The sequence below is a fragment of the Natrix helvetica genome, assembly GCF_964273705.1.
Source record: "Natrix helvetica genome assembly, chromosome: 1".
Classification (NCBI taxonomy): Eukaryota; Metazoa; Chordata; class Lepidosauria; order Squamata; family Natricidae; genus Natrix; species Natrix helvetica.
In genome coordinates this window covers 94,949,522-94,972,061 of record NC_138548.1, presented here as the reverse complement: position 1 = coordinate 94,972,061, position 22,540 = coordinate 94,949,522, and the positions used below count along the sequence as shown (strand labels likewise).

General features: G+C 36.6%; 1 protein-coding gene across 1 annotated transcript in view; it reads right to left on the bottom strand.

The window, feature by feature from the left end:
* The window catches only part of ANO3 (anoctamin 3), a 237,347-nt gene extending 215,165 nt beyond the window's left edge, over positions 1-22,182 (bottom strand). The window contains exon 1 of the mRNA XM_081936174.1: positions 21,765-22,182. Coding sequence (XP_081792300.1) covers positions 21,765-21,918 — 154 coding nt within the window. The 5' untranslated portion in view covers positions 21,919-22,182. The remainder of the gene's footprint in view (positions 1-21,764) is intronic.
* Positions 22,183-22,540: the final 358 nt, after the last annotated feature.

Genomic DNA, 22,540 nt, shown 5'->3' with positions numbered 1-22,540 from the left:
TATATTATGCATAGCATAGCATATCATAGCATCACAGAGCATATCATAGCATCACAGAGCAGAGCAGAGCAGAGCAGAGCCTAGAATACTTTATTGGCCAAATGGGCTTGGATACACAAGGAATTTGTCCCCAGTGCAAAAGCTCTCAGTGTACATGCAAAACAATAGGGTAATAATAATCATAATAATGATGCCAATAAGAGGTGGTAGTTAAGAAGATGGGAAGGATAATCATAATGCTACAACCATACAGCACGGGTAAATAATATCACTGTGAGGTGAGAATTAGGTGTTCAGGAGAATGATGGCACGAGGGGAAGACCTGTCCCTGTGTCTAGTTGTTTTGGCATGCAATGTCCCTTAGCAGCATCCTAAGGGGAAAACTTGAAACAGTTTATGTTCAGGATATGAAAGGTCTGTAGATATTTTCTCAGCCCTTTTTCTGACCTGTGCTATATACAGGTCTTCTATGGAAGGCAGGCTGATTGCAATTGTTTTTTTTTCCTGCAATCCTAACTATCCATGGGAATCTGTATCTGTCCTATCTGGTTGCTGTACCAGATCAGACAGTTTGGACTTTTGGACTCTATAAAATAAATATAAATTTTCATCATAAGGATGTCTTCTGTTTAGACCAAGAGTGCCAAACTCAATTTCATTGAGGGCCACATCAGAGCTGTGTTTGACCTGGGGGGTGGTGTGTGTGTGTGTGTGTGTGTGTGTGTGTGTGTGTGAAGGGTGGGCATGTCATGGCCAGCTCGATGTCACTCATATCAGGGGTGCCTTTGGTGGCCCAGTTGCTCTGCCAGTGCAAATGGGATCCCAAGCTCTGTTTTTGCAAGTGATGGCCTCCTGCAACCCTCTGCCAATAAAAACGGAGCTTGGGGGGGGGGCACAGTTGGCCCTCCCAAGTTCTGTTTTTGTTGGCAGAGGCACTGCGGGCTGGTCCTTTTCTGTTTTCAGGGTAGCCCCATGGACAAGACCTAAGTACCTGTGGCCTGGATCTGGTTCCTTGGCCTTGAGTTTAGTACCTTTAGTTTAGACCTTCATTGGTATCTGTTCTGAAAACATTAGCACTGGCAATGCCCTTTTGCAAATCAGCTGATTGCTATTCACACAAAATTGGTGTCTCTGTTGCAACCCCATCACCTTCCGTTACTATCACTGCAAGTTTGCTCCATTCTCTTCTAATAGATTTGATTTACTCTAAAGCTGCCTTTGGGGAAAAAATTGAATAATGAGAATATACTATTTCAATACTAGTAAAATAAGGATGAGCTAGGCCTTTCAGACATGAGTGGGATTGCGGATGACCTTAAGGCTACATCACATTAGCCTTAAATAGCCACAAATAACTGTTGCCCACTTACATTTGGGCAGTAAGCATGTGTAAATGAATCACAACCTAATCTATTGTTTGTATAATTCCTGGTAAAAATAAGAAAGTTGGAGGAAATTGAACAAATCTGAAAAACCGGGGGGGGGGGGGGGAAACATAACACACCATTTCTGCTGAAAATTGATGATATTTCAGGTCTTGTATAACTCTGTAAGGAACTGCTGAGAAACAGATATATTTGTTGGGATGGGTAAATTGATATGCACAGATTATTATACTTTTCAATTTAATGGACCGACACACACTATGAAAACTATAATTAAACATTAGATTTTAAGCTACTGGCTAGGATTTATAAATTCACATCGTCCTTTACTATACGGAATGAATTACATTAGGTTGAGGATGTTGGCTCAGTGTTATGCAGTGAGTTATGGTACAATAGGTAATCTTAATCTGGATCTCCTAGTCTTACACAATTGCTGGAGTCAACATAACCATCTTCCTGGGATGCTTAAGGCATTCTACACAGACATCATGATCGTTAGTGTCCTAATTCCAAGTTTATTGTGTCACGTGAAATAACTCACTGTGTGAACAAGGGGACATCTTACTATTACTGTTCTTGAAGCAATGCTGTTTGTTTGAAAGTGGACAGAAAGTCACCATCATAGGATGATCTTTTAAACTGCAAAACTGATGTATGATCTGTAACAATACAATTTTCCAGATTTTCCTTCTTACATATGTACATTATATCACATTGTTCACATAGCTTTATGTCTACAGTGTTTGCTAATTTGATACCATGCAATCATTTCTTTAAAATTTCCTGGATGATTTCAGTAGGTGATCAGAGAAAGATACATCTATGAAAAACTAATACTCATAATAATTTGGAAAGCTCCAAATGTTCCAGGCCAGATACGTCCCAAGGACTTCTGCTGACAGAAATCAAGAGAAGGCTGGAGATTGCACACACTTTCTGGCCTTCCCAAAGCATTTCCAAGGGACCTTCTTATGTTGTTACAAATCAAACAAGTTATTGATCTTGGGCCCTTTAAACTACCTCAGTTGGGAATCTTAGCCATAGCTTTTCTCTCCAGCTCTATTCTAACAACATAAAGGGACAGAAAACAAAAAAACAAAGTTATCTTGGAAATGTTCTGGCTTTCAAAACAGCTTAGTTCTGACTAGTGATAGAAGATAAAATGACAGCTGGTGTATTGTTGATTTTCTATTCCCAGAGTGGCCCACCAATTGCCTTCATGTCAAGCAGAACAAAATGCTCTACTGCTAAGAGATTTAAATCAGGAAGTTCATTGCTGTGGCATTTCTGACAAAAATACCTGGCAGGATGGAGACTATTATGAATTCCATCACCTATTTATTCTTTTCAGCGAGCCAATTTTTCTGAGCATCGTATTTTTTAAAGTAGCAACAATATCAGCAACAGATTACATCCATTTGTTGCATTCATAATACCTTATAATGTCAGTATTCATTTTATCAACTTAAGCAATATCAAATATAGTTTTTTTTTAAAAAAACAGAAAACCATATTTGCTGATATTTATAGAATAGTATTTGTATTGTATTATTATTTCTATTTCTGTTATTTCAGTATGTTTTAAAGTTTAATTGAGTGACGCAATTACTTTTATAGTACAACATGGTTACATATAAGTCTGCAGAAAGGATATTGTATGAACAGTACTAAATTGCATCTGATGAAAAAAAAAAACTACCTGGGATTTTCTTTCCATATAACAATGTTCTTAGAACTTCTATAAAGATCAAAACATTTAATAAAAAATTATTTATTTATGAAAAAAAAGAACTTCTATAAAGTTTTCCTCTAATTCCACAGTTCCTTGCATGTCATAGCTAAAAATACAAACTGAATAAATACCTTATTTTTCAGAGTATAAGATGCACTTTTTCCTTCCTAAAAGAGGCTGAAATTTGGGTGCATCTTATACTCCAAATGTAGCCTTTTACAAGCTTTTTTTCCAGCCCTAAGGAGGTGCTAATGAATGAAACAATCTTCCGGGCTTCCCCTGCATTTCTAATTGCTTCTCTTTCCCACGATCAGCTGTGCTTTTTTTATCCAACTAGGGGATAAAAAGTGTGTGTGCATGCTCAAAACCAGCAAATTTATGTGCTGAAGATGACCAGATTAAGGACTAGCCAGATGAATACCTGGTAGGCAGAATCCCCACCTCCGCTATTTTCCTCTCCAAGTACTAAGGTGCATTTTATACTCAGGTGCATCTTATACTCCGAAAGATATGTTAATCAATTATGGCATTGATTATTATGGCATAAACCAGTCTTAGTAGTTATTGGGTGTCATAGCAAAAAATCTTGGATGACACTTAGAAAATTTAAGCATTGACAAAATGTCCATCAATCAATTACAAAAGACCACAGTGCTTGGATTGGCACATATATTATGCTGATACATTGTGATATCCTAGGTTCTTAGGATGAATTTGATGTGTATGAAGGTCAACACCAGCTAAAGAGCTGACAACTATGGTTTAATATATTGTTATGTATATAATAATAGTAATGATGATAAAGGAAGCTGAAGAAACAGTGGGCCACTTGGTTAGCTGCTGCAAGAAGATTCCACAGACTGACTAGAAACAATGTCATGACAAAATAGCAACAATAGTTCATTGAAATATCTGCAAGAAATACCATAACAGAAAATGAAGAAGCTAAAGTACTCTGGAATTTCAGAATACAAACAGACAAGCATCTGTCAACAACACCACAGACAATAATTTTCAATACAAAATACAAAAAAAGTCTGGATAGTGGATGTTGGATTACTTAGAGAAAGAAGAATACAGGAGAAGAGAAAGAATTGAAGAAAAATAAAGAACTGCAAATAGAAATAGAACAATTGTGACAAAAGAAAGCAGATATAGTAGCAATAGAAATGGCAATCCCCAAATAATGGGCACATTACTGGAACACGATCAACATTGAGACGATCACCATAAATCAATTGAAAAGACATTTTACTTTCAACAATTTATATGCTGTGATGATACCTTTAATACCGTCAGACCAATCAAGGAGAGAACCACACTAGAAATAAGGAGAAATTTCCTGACAGAAAAATTAATCAGTGGAACAGTTTGCCTTTTGTGGGTGCCCTATCACTGGAGGTTTTTAAGAAGAGATTGGACAACCAGTTGTCTGAAATGGAAGGGGGTTTCCGTCTTGGGTTGGATTAAAAATCCTTCAAGGTCCCTTCCAACTCTGTTATTCTGTTGAACATCTCCTTGTCCCAGGTGCTTAGGAAGGACTCAATAAGTAGATAAAAACCAAATTGAGTCTATATATCTGGCTGATTGTACCACAATAATAATTCCAGTTGAATTGGCTAAATGAATAAAGAAAATTAATGCAGTCTTCTAATGATCTCAACTGTCTATTGCATTATTTACAATATGTCATTCAATTCACACCAGCTTTCCATTTGAATTCTGATTTTCATCTAAAAAAACTTCAGTTGCTTTTCAGAACAGATGTTTGTCAACTTGCTGACTCACATGATCTCTGTCTAGACAGCTCATTAATTTAATATGGTAATAATAACTTCTGAAACAAAACTGCATGTTTTCAAAGTTCACCTTCTCATATTTCAGTAAAGGATAAAACATCCATCAAGTTGCTGGATGTTTTGTAAATAAATCTGACAAATAAAATAGTAATAGATAGTATAATCCAGAATTTTAGTAATGTCTGTCATTAAAATCAGCAGCTAAACTATGCAATAATCTCTCACTATCACTTCTCTAACTTTGCGTCATTTTTCTCCAGGTGGTTATGATTATCCAAGATCTTTCTATAGCTATGGAGTTTTGACTTTTTAAGTAGAATGAGCAAGAACTGAATGTTTTCAGGATGTAGTTCATGCCAGCTATTCTTCAACCTCTGAGAATGGCCTATGTATCAAGCCGTTTTCCTTTCCTTTTGTCTGACAGGCCAAATTTGCAAATGCCTCACTGAGCAATCCTATTTCAGCTGCTGTTTATGTTCCTTAAAATGAAGCCTAACCAAATAGGAGAATGAAGCTTTTCCTGCAAGCATCCCAGCTTCACAAGAGTTTTACTGGAAGTGGATTCCCCCTTGAAATAAACAGAACTTGTCCCAAAGGACAAATTCTAGGTAGTATGAAAAGATGGGGAAAGATCAGCATAAGAACTCAATCCTGTTTCCTATCATAATCAAAAGAAACAAAGTATGTTACAATCAGTATTTGTTTCATATCTGGGATTTCATTCTTATTTCTTTTCCCTTGCCTTCTCTGTATATTCACACCATACATAGGCTAAAAGTGCAAGGACAGGAAGAATACAAAGACCCATCAGTGTTGTCTCTTTACATCCCTTATTGTCTATCCTCTACAATCACTTTGAGTCATTCAGGCCTGACATATCATCTCTTTCATTTTCATGTAATTGAAGAAGTTATCTAGTGAGTGAGATATTTATTAAAGTACATTCTCAAATATAGAAATGCCTTGTTAGATACTAGGCTAGTCATTTTCTCCCACCCCATCCTAACTGAAATGGTTGCTTTGGGAATAAATGAAGCCACCATGAGTTCATGGAAAAATGTGGAACATAAATCTAACATCATCTTCATCATTGTCACTCGTTCAAGTTGAGCTCCACCTGTGATGGCCACATGAACATGTTCATTCAGGTTTTTTAAAATCATAGATAAGGGAGAGTTTGCCATTGTGTTATTCTAGGGTGTTGTTTTTTTCCAGTATAGCCTACAGAAGTTCCAAGTAATGTGAGTAATAATTGGGCTTAATACTTAATTTTCAAGCCCATTCAATGTCAGCCAAGTGCATTTATCTGCTGAGAAAATGATGACGAAAATGATAGTAACGATAACAACTGAAGCTGAAATACAGCTGGAGGAATACATAATTCATAATATTATGCATTATACTAACAGTGTACAATACCACACAATACATTAATATGCTAATACTATGCAATACTACACAACACTAATATATACTAGACAATTGCATCACTTTGAGGTTCTCTTACAGTAAGGCTTTAGAACAGGGTTAGTTCTATGGAGGATAAATATTATGGCCAGTACTTTTCCTCAAAGTACCAAAACAGCAGTATGAGCAGTATGATTAAAGAAAAGTGATTTTATTCTTGAAATGGCACTTTAATTCACTTCAAAATGAGATTTCCAGATGTATATACTTATATATAGAATCCTTACATATGAAGAGAAATAGCTTCATCTTTGCTGTTCTGTTTCATTTCCAACCTGACAAAATGATAGCTATCAAGTCTGAAATTGAAAAGAAATACATCTGATTGTATGTGGTGGAGAAATAGGGTCTAATCTCTTACAAGCAGTTTGTTCTATTTGCAATCAGCAAATACTGATACATATTTTAGCTGTTGCCTATGCCTTTGTTATAAACTCAGCACTGTATCCAACTACAACAGTGAATCTGTTTTAATTTATTTGAAATGTATTTATAGTAGCCATTTTCATGTTGTGCATGGCATTTTTACAGTACTTTTTAGAGAATGGTCTTGAAGAATTAAGTCCACATTAGATAAATATAGAATGAGAAGATTAAAAAAGCAAATAGTGGCTAAACAAAAGAAAGATGGTCCAGAAGGGCTATTCTAAGTATTGTAAACAAGCAATTTATTGAAGCTTGTTTACATATGGTAGACATTTATGGAAATTCTAAGAATAACAAAAAGAAATATTTTAATTACTAGCCAGATATATCAACCACAATAATACAAGCGCACACAACAGATACAAACTCAATGTAAACTGTTCCAAATTTGAGTACAGAAAATATGACTTCAGCAATGCCTGGAATGCACTACCTGACTGTGTTGTTACATCTTCAAATCTCCAAAACTTTACCCTTAAGCTGTCTACTATTGACCTCACCCCAATCCTAAGAGATCTGTAAGGAGTGTGCATAAGTGCACCATCACGCCTGCCATCCCTGTCCTACTGTCCCCATTTATTTGTCCCAATTTTATTCATACTCATGTTTATTCTTATACCTATTATCTTGCAAATGACTGACAAATCAAATAAATAAAAATAAATAATAAACATATTGCGTTTTGTTAACGATGAAGCTAAATAATAATTTTAAATGCACATTATGCAAAACAAAACAAAAAAGGAAGACTAGAGGGAAAAAACAAGAGTCTTCAGCCATAGAGGAGCAAGTCTGTGAGAAACCTATGGTAGTTTACAACTTTCTCTCTCGCTCTTGATGCCAAGCCAATGTGTCATTGATCAATAAGAATTGTAATAGTTTGGGGCAGCCTATCAATTTCATTAATACATGAATAATCTCACCCAGGCTAGTGCAGGGTAAACTGGTGCATCTTGATTGTGTAAGCAATTTACTGCATCAAGTTTTAGTCACCACATTACAAAAAAGATGTTGAGACTTTGGAAAGAGTGCAGAAAAGAACAACTGAGATGATTAAGGGCTTGTAGACTAAAACATATGAAGAACTGTTGCAGGAATTGGGCATGGCTAGTCTAGAGGAAAGTAGGGGTGACATGATAGCAGTACTTCAGTATTTGAAGGGCTGCCACAAAGAAGAAGGGGGTCAAGTTATTATCTAAACCACCAGAAGGCAAGACAAGAAACAATGGATACTAATCAAGGAGAGAAGCAATCTGGAATTAAGGAGAAACTTCCTAACTGTGAGAACAATTAACCAGTGGAAAGCTTGCCTTCAGTAGTTGTGGTTGCTTCATCACTGGAGGTTTTTAAGAAGAGACTGGACAGCCAAATTGTATAGCATCTCCTGCTTGAGCAGGTGGATGGACTAGAAGATTTCCAAGGTCCCTTCCAGCTCTATTCTATCAATTAATATAGTAAAGGGGGTTGGGCTAGATGACTTCCAAGGTTCATCCCATCTCTGTTATTCTGTATATAAACATCTGGAAAAATATTAACATCAATGGGCCCCACAGATACAGTGACACACATAAATGTATTCATAGTTTCAGAGAATATTGAAAAATATTGGAAACCCAGTTGGTTATTCCTAAGACACCGTATCATTTTCTACCTGATAGGGTAGAAAATGAGGAAAATATTTTGTCTGAAACCCAGAACTGTCACATTGCAGAAATTCTATTCAGAATACTTTGATTCTGCCAGATTTCAGTCAAAATAAATTTTTTCATGGATAAGTAGTACAAAGCTAACATGCAGTAGAAGAGGGAGTTGCTGTGTAAGCTACCTTGATCTCCTAAAAGAAAAAGCAGAACTGAAATCTCACTAACAAATAAATAAGCTGGGGATGTTACCAAAGAAAGCTAATAATTTAATAAAGAGAAAATTGTCAAAAGAAAAAAAGAAGAATGTGAATTTGCTATTTATTGGATATGCTGGCATATTATCTAGGAAACTATGGAAGTAGAATAATATCTGACTTCCTTTGGCATTTCACTACTTCCTTTTTATGCAGTCTTTTGAACACTGTGTTCTTTTGATAGTAGCAAAAAGAAGAAGAGACTAAAATACATTCAACTAGATAAATTTATCTGAAGGACAAGGACAACTTACTCCCAAACAAAGGAAAAATGTAATAAACAGAAATTTGCATTCAACATCCATTTAAAGAACTTTTGAAGCCTACAAATAAAGTGTATACATTCTTTGAAAATACTTCCTGTCATTATTTACAACTTGACATTTTGTCCCTGTGTCTGTGTATGCCTGGATGAGTGTTTAGTGAGCCCCAGGGAGAAAGAGGAAAAAAGAAAAGAAAAATATCTTCCACTTTTGGAAACTCTCTTATGAAATACAGACTATTATATTTACATTACTCCAAATTCTTCATTAATATACCATTTTACATCAAAATAAGTGTGCATTATGTTAGTTTTGTAAAACAAAGACGTTTGTATAACTAAGGCATAGATGTGTCTGAAAACAACAAAGAACAACTTCAGTCAAGGAAAGAGCAGTCCAATTGGTATGTTTAAAAAATCATAAAAATGTTTTTTTTCAAACTTTCCAGGTGTTACGTGTGCATATGGTAAGTATGGTTTATTACTTAGAAATAATCCTTACCCATTTACACTGAGTTAAACTCTACAGATTTTCAATTAAATGCAGTGTTAAAATGGGCTCTGCATAGAAATTACATTTCCTTTGGTGTGAGGACCTGAAGATAAAAACAAGAATCAGGAGTAGAACTTTAGTATAAAGAAATTAATATATAACTTGAAAGTTATGAACAAAGTCTAATTTTCAAATGTTAAAGTTGACATGATAGAGAACTTTTAATTAGGGGTAAGCAATTTGTGGATTTGCTATCACACTGAACTTTTTTTTATTAAAAAAACTAGCTTATCCCAACTTTATTATTTTATAATATACTTGATCTAGATTTAGTAACCCCCCTGTGGGGCCTTTCTCCAGAAGAGCTGACAATAACACAATTTCTTGCAAACAGATAAACACTGTACCATAAAATGGACATCATGCTGTTTATTCCTTAAGCACTGAAGTTCTCTGTCTGTCAAAAAACAGGACGTGTGCCTTTTGTCATGGAAATTAGCATAGCTTGCTATGAAAACTTTGCCTGTGTTATATCAAGAGGGGTAGCCCTTAATATTGTTAGCTATCATGCTACCAAGGTATTTTTATGGTTTTCAGAAATTTTATTAAGATCTCTAAGTAAAGAATTCCATAAATCAAAAGAACAGATGTAGAAACTTCTCTCTTAAATGCTCCAAACCTCTTGACAAGATTTTAAACAGAAAAGGCCATAGAAGGATCAAACCTAAACATAAAGGGTTTTTCCTTAGCTTGGGGAAAAAAAACATAGATAATCTTGAGCTGTCTTCGTCTTTTCCTCTACTTCTAGTCCATTATTGAAAACAAAACAAAAAAAGCATGTGTTTTGGAGGGTGGACCTTATGCCTTTGATCAGAAGGTAATATACACATATGATGACCAAGCGACGTTGACCCCCATCTTTGTTGACCTTTCATGAGGCTGAATATCTTTTTGCATGGATAGTTAGTTAGATCAGATTATTCTTTGCTGCTATATGTTTTATTTTTATATTGTACATTTTATATATTTTAGGTATTTTTTGTAAAATTGCCAGAATCTCTTAAATGTGAAATGGGAGCGATATAAATTGAATGCATGCATGCATGCATGCATGAATGAATAAATGAATGAATGAATGAATGAATGAATGAAAATCAACCAATCAATCGATCAATCAATCAATCTTGTGCATGGCTAAAAAAGAGTGTGCATACTTATTTCTATGTGTTGTAAGGAAGTGAATTGTGTAAGTTGCCCCCTCATGCATTCTTTTGACATACGGTATATGAAGGTTAGGAAAGAAATGTGATATGATAAAGACCTCAATGAAAATATTACGTGAGTGTGGTGGCATAGAACTAGCAAATTCTACAAATTTGCAAAAGGTAGAAAAAGAGATGGAGTAGTCTGCTTACAAAGTGAGACTAATATACTTAGTGGTTTAGTTAATTGGGGATTAACAAAGATAGTTAAGGGGACATTAGATAATTTCAAAGCAAATACCATAAATATACAAGTACATTTGAAAATGGTTAGGGAAAGGTTTTGAAATGGACAAACCTTTGAACCAAAATATACTTCAGAATGAATGCTTTCATATACAAAAGCATTGTTTGGCTTTTGTATACAAAGAAGACATTTCTCTGTTATTTGTTAGATAAAGGTAATGGTTCCACTCACACATATGTGCTAGTCATTCCTGACTCTAGGGGGCAGTGCTCAGCTCTGTTTCAAAGCCGAAGAATTAGCGTTGTCCGAAGACATTTCCGTGATCATGTGGCCAGCATGACTAAATGCCAAAGGTGCACGGAACACTGTTACCTTCCCACCAAAGGTGATTTCTCTTTTTCTACTTGCATTTTAACGTATTTTTGAACTCCTAGTTTGGCTGAAGCTGGGGCAAGTAACAGGAGCTTACTCCGTTGCACTGCTCTAGGGATTCGAACCGCCAAACTGCTGAACTTTCTGATCAACAAACTTAGCGTCTTAGCCACTGAGCCACCCTTTGTTAGTGTTTGTTAGAATACGCTTTATTCTGAGAGTGTGATAAGGGCTGTGAATGTTTTGAAATACATCCTTTGATTATGGGGATGGTGGGGAGGAAAACATGAGGGAATTGTGTGATCTATTCTGGTCCATCTACATGTTGTTCCCAATTGTGTTCTGGCATTTTTACAATGAGTGTGACTTTCCCATTTGGGAGATCCAAGGAAGCCTTGAGTTGCTTACTGCTTTATGGTGTGAATCACATCTTTTCTTTTTAGAATTTTTCCAAGTCTTTTAAGTGCTTGACCTGGCCTGGCCTAGCTTGGCAGTGATTTTATTTATTAAAACTATAAATACACCATTATCACGCCATGTACAAATACCTGTCAACCGGGACCTTGAGGAACTATTTTAAAAATGTGTCCTTGTTTGAGTTGAGGGAAGCTTTATCTCGCCACAGACATAGGTGGTCCTCAACTGACAACTGTTTACTTATTCACCATTCAAAGTTACAACAGCACTGAAAAAAGTGACTCATGACCATTTTTCAACTTATGCCTGTTGCAGCAACAGCCATGGTCACATGACCAAAATTTGGATGCTTAGTAACTGGCACATATGTATGATGGTTACAGTATCTTGGGGCCACAATGTGATCACTTTTTGAAGCCTTCTGACAAGCAAAGTCAGGTTCACAGTAACCGTGTTTACTAATTTAGCAACTTCAACAAGTCACTTAAACAACTATGGCAAGATAGATCATAAAATGGGGCAACACTCAATAACCGTCCTGCTTAGCAATGGACATTGTGGGCATGAATGTTGAGGGCACCTGCATCTGTGACTAGATATAGCTGTTAGAATTGTTCTACCTATGGCCATTGAGTTGTATGGAATGGTGAGAAGGGTGTTCCCTTCATGGAGGGAACTACTACATTCTTTGGCTTCTGTGGCTTGCCAAGTTGGACAGAAGTGTTGCCTTCTCCTGACCATACTCTAACTTAGAAGTTAGTTATCATAAAAAGCAGGCTGGCACAATGAGATATAATGTCACAGAACCATGTAAGGCACAGACCAAGAAGTGAGCATGGAAAAAATAGCATTAATTTCTTTGCTAACCCCATTCTTAAAGAAGTCAACAAACAGTGGAGCCAACACCTATATTCTTCTGACTTCCACTAACCCATTGTTGAGTGACTTTAATCCACTCCAACACTGAAAAGAAAGTTTTGATCCAAGAACTTAAGCTGAAGTGACCAGCCTTGAGACCATAGTGGGAGAACTGAGAACAAGGTTAAATTTCCACTTGTTAACAAGGTTGCACAAGAATACCATTCATTCCATTAACAGAAAAGAGAGAAAAGTGAGGGTTTGTGATTGGATGTGGAAATGAAGAGAAAGAGAAGCATAAAGCATTGTAACCCTGCCACTCCAGAATAAATCACATATAAAATAAAACTGAATGATTACTTTCATAGCTGTGGTGGTGAGCTGTGGTGGTGGCTGCCTGCAATTTGGTAGTTTGATTCCCACCCGCTCAAGATTGACTCAGCCTTCCATCCTTCCGAGGAAAGTAAAATGAGGACCCAGATTATTGGGGGCAATATGATGACTCTGTAAACTGATTAGAGAGGGCTGTAAAGTATTGTGAAGCGGTATATAAGTCTAAGTGCTATTGCTATTCCCATGTCAGTGTAAGGATTCCAATCAAACTCAATTTCTGCATACATATAAATTAAGTTTTATTACTCTAACCACCCCAAAAGTGTCAGAAAAGCCATCAAGCTTGCAAGGCACATGGCTTTGAATTACTTAATTCCCTGCTTCAACTTGTGAATCTTTTGGGTAAAGTATTGAGAAATCAGAGCAGCCTTCCTCAGCTTTGCATAGCCCAGCCATTTAGTGTCATCTGCAAACTTTGCTGTCACATTTACCCTTGTGACTCTTGTTTGGTTATCAAATTGTACAGATATTAAAGGGATTCTTAAGAATCATTAGCACAAAGTCCTTATTTTCAGAATGCTATTTTTATTCCCATATCTTTAATTTGTCTTCTTCTCCTGACCCACGTTAATGTAGAAAAACACACATGAAGTGATTGCTTATGTATGACAGTCTTTTACAACCTCACCTTGTTAAAGTCAATTTTGAGTCTGCTTAAATCACAAAATACAGAGATTGAGAAATGTGTTATCTGTAAAGGCATTTGATCTTATTATTCAAATCTTTCTTTTGGAGAGTTTGAGGAGGGTGCAGAAAAAAAGTAAACATGATAAATACAAACCCAATTAACAACATTTGTGTAAATGTCTACTTTCAAGCTATATGATGTCAGACAGAATGGACTTTTAAGTAAAACAGCATTGTTCACACTTGCCAGTGGAGACGAACAGGCAGCCAAATTTTCTTTTTTAAAAAAATATTTAGACTTTTTAGACTCCTCTTTATTTATAACACTCTGCTTCCTACACTGATTTTTTGTAAGGCAAAAATAATTTGTTCCAAGCTATCTTCCCCAAAGGAACTAAAAATGTATGTTATAAATAAAAAGAGATAAGTAATATTAAAAAAGACTCAATTATGGGAATCCTTCAAAGTGTTTATTTATCTTACCATTTTATCATTCATGCACTCCTTTTTGGGGCATCTTTACCTTTCTGCTCCTAATGTACAAAGTCCCATTAAAAAAGACAAATGAACTTAATTACAACCTTTCACAATTGTCAGGCACAAAGTGAAATGAAGCAATGAATTAATTCCAGAGATTAAAAGAAATAGGATTGGAATGGAGGAAGCCCCCCTCATTTTCTGCAGAAGACAGACGCAAAGGAAGGCATCAGCCAATAAAAGTTCTGTCCCTGGTACTAATCAGTCTAAGTTCATTTATTATAATGCCCAAACGTAAGGCATTTATAGACACTCTGTGTGAGTATAGGCAGTCTGTCAGTAGTCTAGTCCTACAATAAGCAAGTCATTCACTTCCAGAGACAACCAACAAAATGAAAATGTCTTTCCCAACATACGTCTGGTGATCAGTCAGACTTCAGACCCCATGAGCAATCTCATCTGTTGAGCTTTCCCAAGGAAAACATGTTTGGAATGCAAATTCTCTTGTCCAGTATCTTTTCCTCTAATTTGCAAATATTTCTTGCAGAAGAGGGAAAACTTTATACAGAGTAGGGATTTTTTTTTTGAGTAAATTTTAATGCCTGGAAATCATTTGGATGGAAAGTGATCATCATTCAGAATCACGGCAAGGTACATAAATCCCTTTTCGCAAGAGTAAATTCTCAAGATCGGTAAATTCTCATGCTAGAATCCGCACTGAACCATCTGTTTTGCAAAAATACTCTGTTGATTCATTTAAACACTGTTCATTAGTTCATCACAGAAGACCTTTCTAATTACAATGCAAGAGGGTTCTTAGTATTTCATGGAATTAACTTCCAGAAATCCCACTACCAACATGGAATATCATCATGGGTAGTGAAAGGAATGGAAATTGGCTTAATTTATGACTTCTAGCATAGACCATTAAGCATTCCCCCAAGACAAGGAAGGGCTTAAATAAAGTGAGAGGTAAGACGTTTGAAAAATCTAGACACAAAAGAAATCCACGCTGACAGAACAATAGAAGAGATAATAGGAAATGCAACAGGGAATCTGCTCTGAAGCAACTCATTTACTGATTTTAGTCACATGCAACATTTTTTTGGTACAATCCATTAATTTAATACAGTAGTTGTGCAGTGAAATTAGACAGTTGCATATATCAGTCATCTTTTGCTCTGAGAAAATTTATCTTTATCTATTATACTGTGTAGGAACGAGGGCCAGCCTTAACTAAACGATGCCAACCTGTTCTGAACAATCATAAATCACTGGTCATTTGCTCTTTAAATAGACTAGGATTTGTATAACAGTCTCCTAACTTAAAAGTAAATAGCTCATCAGAAGGAGGAAGAGCAGGCATGATATACTATACCCTTGGGAAATATTGAACTTCTATATCCAGATTAGTTTCCATCTAGTTTTTGCCATGTGAGTACATAAGCCAAGAACCTTGAGGGCAGAGGGCAGTGACTCAGCGTGTCAAATCTCTATGTGAGCTTTCAATTATCTCTGGCAAAGAGCCTACTTTATAAAGAGGGACTCATATAGATAAAGCCAAGTCTAATAAATGATTTAAAAAATCTGCTAAGAGTACAGAAATTAATTGAAATAGTAGCAATTGCAACGCTCAGCCCTAAAAGTTCCAAATGTGGCAGGTTTGTTAGCCTTCCTTCTGCCAATGAATACGGTGATTATTAATTCAGTGGTATCAAAATGCTATGGATTATTCTTTATAAAAATGCCTGGTTAACTAGACTTAGAGAAGCTAAGCCCCAAATTGGAATCAAAGTTGAGTACATTACCAGATGAAATATGTTATATGTGAAATAAGTAACACTGCAAAAACCCTTCCTGTGAAAGATGCTTCCTATGCACCACTCTAAATGGAACATGGTCCAATAGTTATGATTGCCTAGAACAGTAGCCAATAAAAGGATGCAGGGAGATACCCCAACATTGCTAAAGAGTAGACTTTTTTTCTATATATGTATATATACAGCACTTTTAGAAGTCAACCTCATGTTGAAAGCAATGAGATTATCAGTCACAGTTTCTGCTCACACAAAAACACTTTACCGAGCTAAGTCATTTCACTTTTTAATAGCAATATATCACTGTACGTCAGGTTGGAGACAATTACGCCTGGTGCGTTTGGGGGCTACCTGATGGGGGAAAGCTTTATGCATGAATGACATACAAATGTAATATATAAATAATAAAGCATGTTCAAAAAAATAAATCTTTATTATGGTCAAGGATATTGTGTTTGAGGTATGAATAATTAAAAAGTATAAAAGGTATATCAGAGCCTAAAATAATAAAAAGCTTAAAAATATTTTTAAAATTGTACATAAAAACAATTGTCTAAAAAGAATCAGAAAGATGATGTAGGAGCATTAGATAGATGTAGGGGGGGGGGGATAAATGTTAGTATGTGGCAAACTATAGATATCAAATGACAGACCACTCTAGGAGGACATAACATTGTGCCAGGGTAAAGTTCCTTCAGTTCTTAGATACTTTGAGGTGAATTAATTATGCTGTAGGGGAGGACAAGGACCTGTTGGATTTACTAGTGATAAAGGTTAGGGACCTGGCTAGATCCAATGGACATTCTGTGTTTGTTTCAATTATTTAATGGGTGCTTTGTCCGATTGTATCCCATGCTAATCTGGAGAGAAGCCCAGGAATAAGATATAACAAAGCATGTTACAATAAGCCACCGGGAAGAGTTCTTGGGTGGAATGTAACCAGATATTAGCAGCAATTCCACATTTGTTTCTTCTTCACTTTTCCAAGCTAGGAAAAGGTATTTATTGAACATATACCTGCTGCAGTTGAAAACATGTAGAGTGTTTTATATTATATCCATAAAATAATATAATAAAATGTCCATGATATAATCAACCCAAATATAATGATGAAATAAACCTAATCAATGCCATATAGAATAAACAGATATTTTATACTCATTGGTAAGAGTGATACAGTGGTTTCTTTGTTGTTTTATTGGTTTTGTTCTGAGCTGTCTAAAATTATTGCATGTAAGCTAGGTAGCCATATAAATTCAATCAATCCACCCATCCACCCATCAATCAGTGGTTTGTCTGCTGTAGAACTGACCAAAAGGCCCTCTGGCCACAATTTACACTTGCCCACTAAGCAATAGCTGCAATCACAGGAAGAACATGAGGTTGCTGGCATGTTCTTCAGGAGCAGGGCCACCCTTTCAAGAGATAATACCAGACATTTTAGAAACCCTCAATGAACAGAAGCACTATGAGCACCTTTAATTCTTCACCTTTCCTTCCAGAAGAAGTCCCAGATCAGAGGTGGGTGGCTATCGGTTCGCACCGGTTTGGGCAGACCGGCAGTAGTATTTTGGCCTTGGTTGCCCAAAACGGCGGTGACTCAGGCTGGCCACCCCCCTGAACTGGTTCCTGGGTTGCCGATGCCATTGCCAGCATCTTTTTTTTAGTAATGTTTAGTAATCTTTTTTTTAATGTTCTGCGCATGCACAGAACAATTTATAGTCAATTGCACATGCACAAGTGAAGCGCATGCACGAAGCAAACTGGCAGCAATGCTGGCAGCAACCCACCCCTGTCCCCGATGGCCAGATGTTGTGAAGAAGCAAGACTTGACAAACTTGAGCAACTTGATGAACCATATTCTGTGCTACAGAAGGGAGGCAGAGGATAAACTTGCCACCAACCCAAGTGGGAGTTGGCCACTCTTAATAAGCCCACCGGTTGACAGCTCATTTGCATTGAATATGAAGAGAAAGAGATATAATTGTCAGTTCAAGATTAAACTCTTTCTTGTGATCCATTGACTACCTCAAAAGCCAATTTACAACAACTTTCACAAATAAAGATGTTAAAATTAGGGATTTGGATTCTGAGAAATGATCAGCAATTACATGTATCAAAAATAGCAATCCATTAAAAAATAAGTATGTGCATGTAAGTGTAATAATGTGATGGTGTTTAGAAATAAAATCAGCAGTATTCACATGACAAAATTAAAAGTAAGGAGACAGACAGAATGCATTGCAAGAGTTAAGAGAGAACAGTAGGCCCTGAAATTGCTATGGTTTGCTCAAATACCCTTATTAATATGAGCATTGTTCTACTCTAAGACAAGAACTGATATATAAAAAAATGGAAGCTCACTAGAGGGCAGCAGAAATACAAAGACCAATTTACATTGGTTCTCTTAATGTTGCAATGCCACATTGGTTAGATCTCGTTATTCATTACCAAGTCACAGGAGCTAGCGACCAGTTTTAATTGTCATTATGCATTTATTACATAAATTTATCACTTTACTATTTAAATGATTCATTACAATGGCTCTTTAAAAAGTGAGTTATGACTGTTTTCACATGACATCCTCATGGTCACATTATCAAAATTTGGATGCTTGGCAACCAACGCTATTTATGATATTTGCAGTGTGCCAGAGTTATGTGATCATCTTTTGCGATTTTCTGACAAGCAAAGTCAATGGGAAGGCAGATTCCCTTAACAACTGTGTTATTAACTTAACAATTGCAGTGATTCGCTTACCTGTGCTTGCAAAATAGAGCAAGCTTTACTTAACTTCCTTGCTTAGCAACTTTACTTTACTTTACTTTTATTTGCGCTTCTAGACCGCCCCCTCTCCCAAAAGGGACTCGGGGCGGTGTACAGTCCATACAAAAAATACATCACATGAATAATTAAATAATTAAATAGTTAAATTATTAATAGATAAATATGGAGGAGGTTAAAAAGAACTGTGCAACTAAGTAAAGTATCTAAAATATAGTTTTAAAAACCCATAAAAAGTATCCCATAAATTTAATTTTAAAAACAGTTCCCCTAAAATACCAGTTAAAGAATCTATCTGCCAGGAGGTAGAAGTTATGAATGTGCCAGGCCAGCTAATCGGAACAGGTGAGTCTTCAATTTTTGTCAGAAGGAGCGGAAGTCGGTGGTGGTTCTAATGTCGGGGGGGAGGTCATTCCAGAGGGTTGGGCCCATCACAGAGAAGGCCCTACTCCTTGGCATCGCCCGTTGGCATTGCCTAGTGGACGGCACCAGGAGAAGTCCCTCCCTGTGAGAGCGGATTGGCCGCAGGGATGTGTGTGGCAGGATGCGATCCCGTAAGTAGCTAGGTCCTGTGCCATGGAGCGCTTTGAAGATGGTGATCAAAACCTTGAAACGCACCCGAAAAACCACAGGCAGCCAGTGCAGCTCGCGCAGGAGAGGTGTTACGTGGGAGTACCTCGTACTCCCCATGACAGCCCGCGCGGCTGCGTTCTGGACTAGCTGCAGTCTTCGGGCGCATCCCAAGGGAAGCCCCATGTAGAGAGCATTGCAGTAGTCCAGGCAAGACGTCACCAGTGCGTGAGTGACCATGCATAGGGCATCCCGGTCCAGTAGGGGGCGCAATTGGCGCACCAGGCGAATCTGGTGGAACGCCCCCCTTGCCACGGCTGCCACATGATCGTCCATTGACAGCCGGGCATCTAGGAGGACGCCCAAATTGCACGCCCGTTCCAACAGAAAGTTTGTGCTTGATTGTGGTTATAAGTCAAGAACCACCTGGATATAAATGAAGAAGTGATAAGAGGACCAACAACAGTACAGTACAGGATAACTGGAGAAACTCACAGCCTCTCTACTGTTTGCTGTTTTCATAAGCAGGTGCTAATTATGCTTTAGAATTGTTTCTTATTCTTGTGAGATTGTTCTTTTTCCCACTAGTTGTAAATAAGACACTGCTTACGTTCAGGTGTCATATGTTTAATTTGCTTGTACTTGCTCAGGTAACAAGTGATTATACATCAAATGCAAACCTAAGTCAGATATCTCCCATGAATCGTGTCAGATGACATACATCATGAAATAAACTTCCTACTACAGCAGAGAAAATCTCAGTACAATACTGAACCAGGTATGAACCGTTTTGTTTCTCTCAGTCACTGAGCTTCGAAAATACAGAATAGAATTTGAAGAATTGTGTACATACTGTATGAGCACAAACAAAATGTATGATATTTTACTAAGTGCTCCTTGTAGACAGGAATTGCCCTTTGTACTCTTGTTTGCATTTTTAGACATCATATTTAGTAGGGTTTTGGATTTAATCTTGCTTTGAAAAACAACTAACAAACCGTACATAATAAATGATCCAAGAGGTTTCGCAAGTAAAAAAAAATGCTTCAGAGTATTAACTTCAATGAATCTTCAGGAAGGATTTCTTCCAACTCATATTTTTAAGACAGTCCTTAAAATTGGTCTTAGATGACAATGTTTATATCAATGTTGGATATGGCGATTACAAGCATGAGAACTGAGAGTAGAATATTTTGCAATTCTCTATTTCCTTTTTAAAAGTATCCTTTCTCTACTCCTTATTTGCAACATGATAGAAATTGTGGAGAATAATTCATGGACGTATGAGTGAGTGACACAGTTTATGAACAACAAATTCAATTACTAATATGTCAATACAATACAATACAATACAATACTCTGGCAAGCTATGTAGTCTGGCAGGTCACGTAGATCCCCCATGTAGATGCATGTAAATTTAATTTATTTGCTAAAGAAAAAATTGTCCATTTCAGTCTTCTCAATTGACAATTCAATGCACTTTATTTTAAATTGTCATGTGAAATTAAGAGGAAACAAATATGCATGCTATATTTGTGTAGCAATTTAGTCCAAAGTTGCCATCACCATGGGTAAAATACTCATTACAACAACTGGGTACCAGAGTTAGTTGTAGTTGCCAAAGCAACCACTTGATGATACACAATATATATACAAAACATTAACATATTGCTTCCATTGATCAGTGTATTTTTGCCATTAAAATTAAAATCAGACCACCTGTGTCAAAACAAAATGTTATGTGGTATCATCAGATTGAGACATTTATTATCACATAGGTATCACAAGATATGGGTTTACATTATAAATATTGATGGAAGATTATAATTAGCAACACCTATGGCATCCCTTGCTTGGCTTGCAGGACCTTAGTGTTAATTTTATATATTCAACCATATGATCTACTGAACTCATTGAGAATTACTTCTGAGCATGAATGAATAAGATTATACTGTTACATGCAAAGATCAGACTTACTGTCACAGAAAACAAAGAATATATCTTATGCCATAAAGACATAAATGCAGTGACATCTCATTTGAAAATGTACAAAGCAGCAATAAGCAACCTTATTTTGTACATGATTAGCTCATGCTCCCTTCTTTTCTCTTAGAAGTGCCAGAGAAGTACCTTTTGTAGATGGAGGTCAGCTACTTACTACCAAAGAAGCACAATGTTTTTTGATTGGCAGAGTTAACATCAGTAGGATGAATCACCATCCACCAATTAAAAGAGCATGAATATTGCATAATGGAAAAGGCTCTAAGTAAATACAGTCAGCTGCATCCATTGACTCAAGAGTTCTATAGTCCCTATACATATATTTAAAAATGTGATCATTTAAATAAAACCAATGTCATACGATACTGTATATATTCTGCAGTTATTCAACCATGCTCTTACAGCCAGTTATATCTATTTTAGCAGCTATCAGTGATGATGGTCAAAAGCCTCCTATTATATTCAAGTCTACATATTGCTCCATTGTTAATTACAAAATGGCACCCCGAAATAAAATATAAAGTGAGGCGCTTACCACTAGGTAAAGAGACTGAAGAATAAAGTTCATATTTGAACCAATCCACGTGTGGGCTGCTGAATGTGGTCTCATTAAGATCTGGCTGTGAAGCACATCTGCCATCTGCTTCTTCTGGAGGTAAAATGCCCAGTTCAATTTTCTCAAGTGACATTTCAGTCCACTGTACTTAAAAAGTTCAGGTATCTGCTGGTTAAGATGAAGTGACACCAGCTAATCCAGTTTGCCTGTAGACTAAAAACTTGGAAACAAACTGTCCTTTGATTAATTCAGGAAAACTCTCATTTGCTTACAAAATGCCAGAATCACCAATTCCAGTAAAGTGGATGCAGGTTATGGATTTCCTAGTTTTTCCAGGTTTTAAGAGGTGGGGAAAAAGTCCTCTACTTCTTTAAAAAGTTCTTCTGCACTTGTGTAAAAGAACTGCTATGGTCTTCAGTGCAGCTGCAATAGCAATAAACAGGATAAGTGGAGACATCTGTATGCCTCCTAGGATCTGCTCTTAATAACTTTGTTTTAGTTCTAATTCATATTTCAGTTCACATTTGTTGAGTTGGGAGGGACTTAACGATACCAATGAAAACAAGTGGATTCTACGTTGCAGGAAGGACTTGAAAAGTGGAAGCTAATTATTCCAAATTTCTCTTCCCTCCTGGGACATTTGCACTAAGAGACTTCAAACCAAGAATGAACCCCAGCTTAAGTCAGTTGTAAAGCTAGGATAGTAAATTAGTACCAGTGTCTTTTAATAACTTAGGGGGAAAAGGTGTCACTGT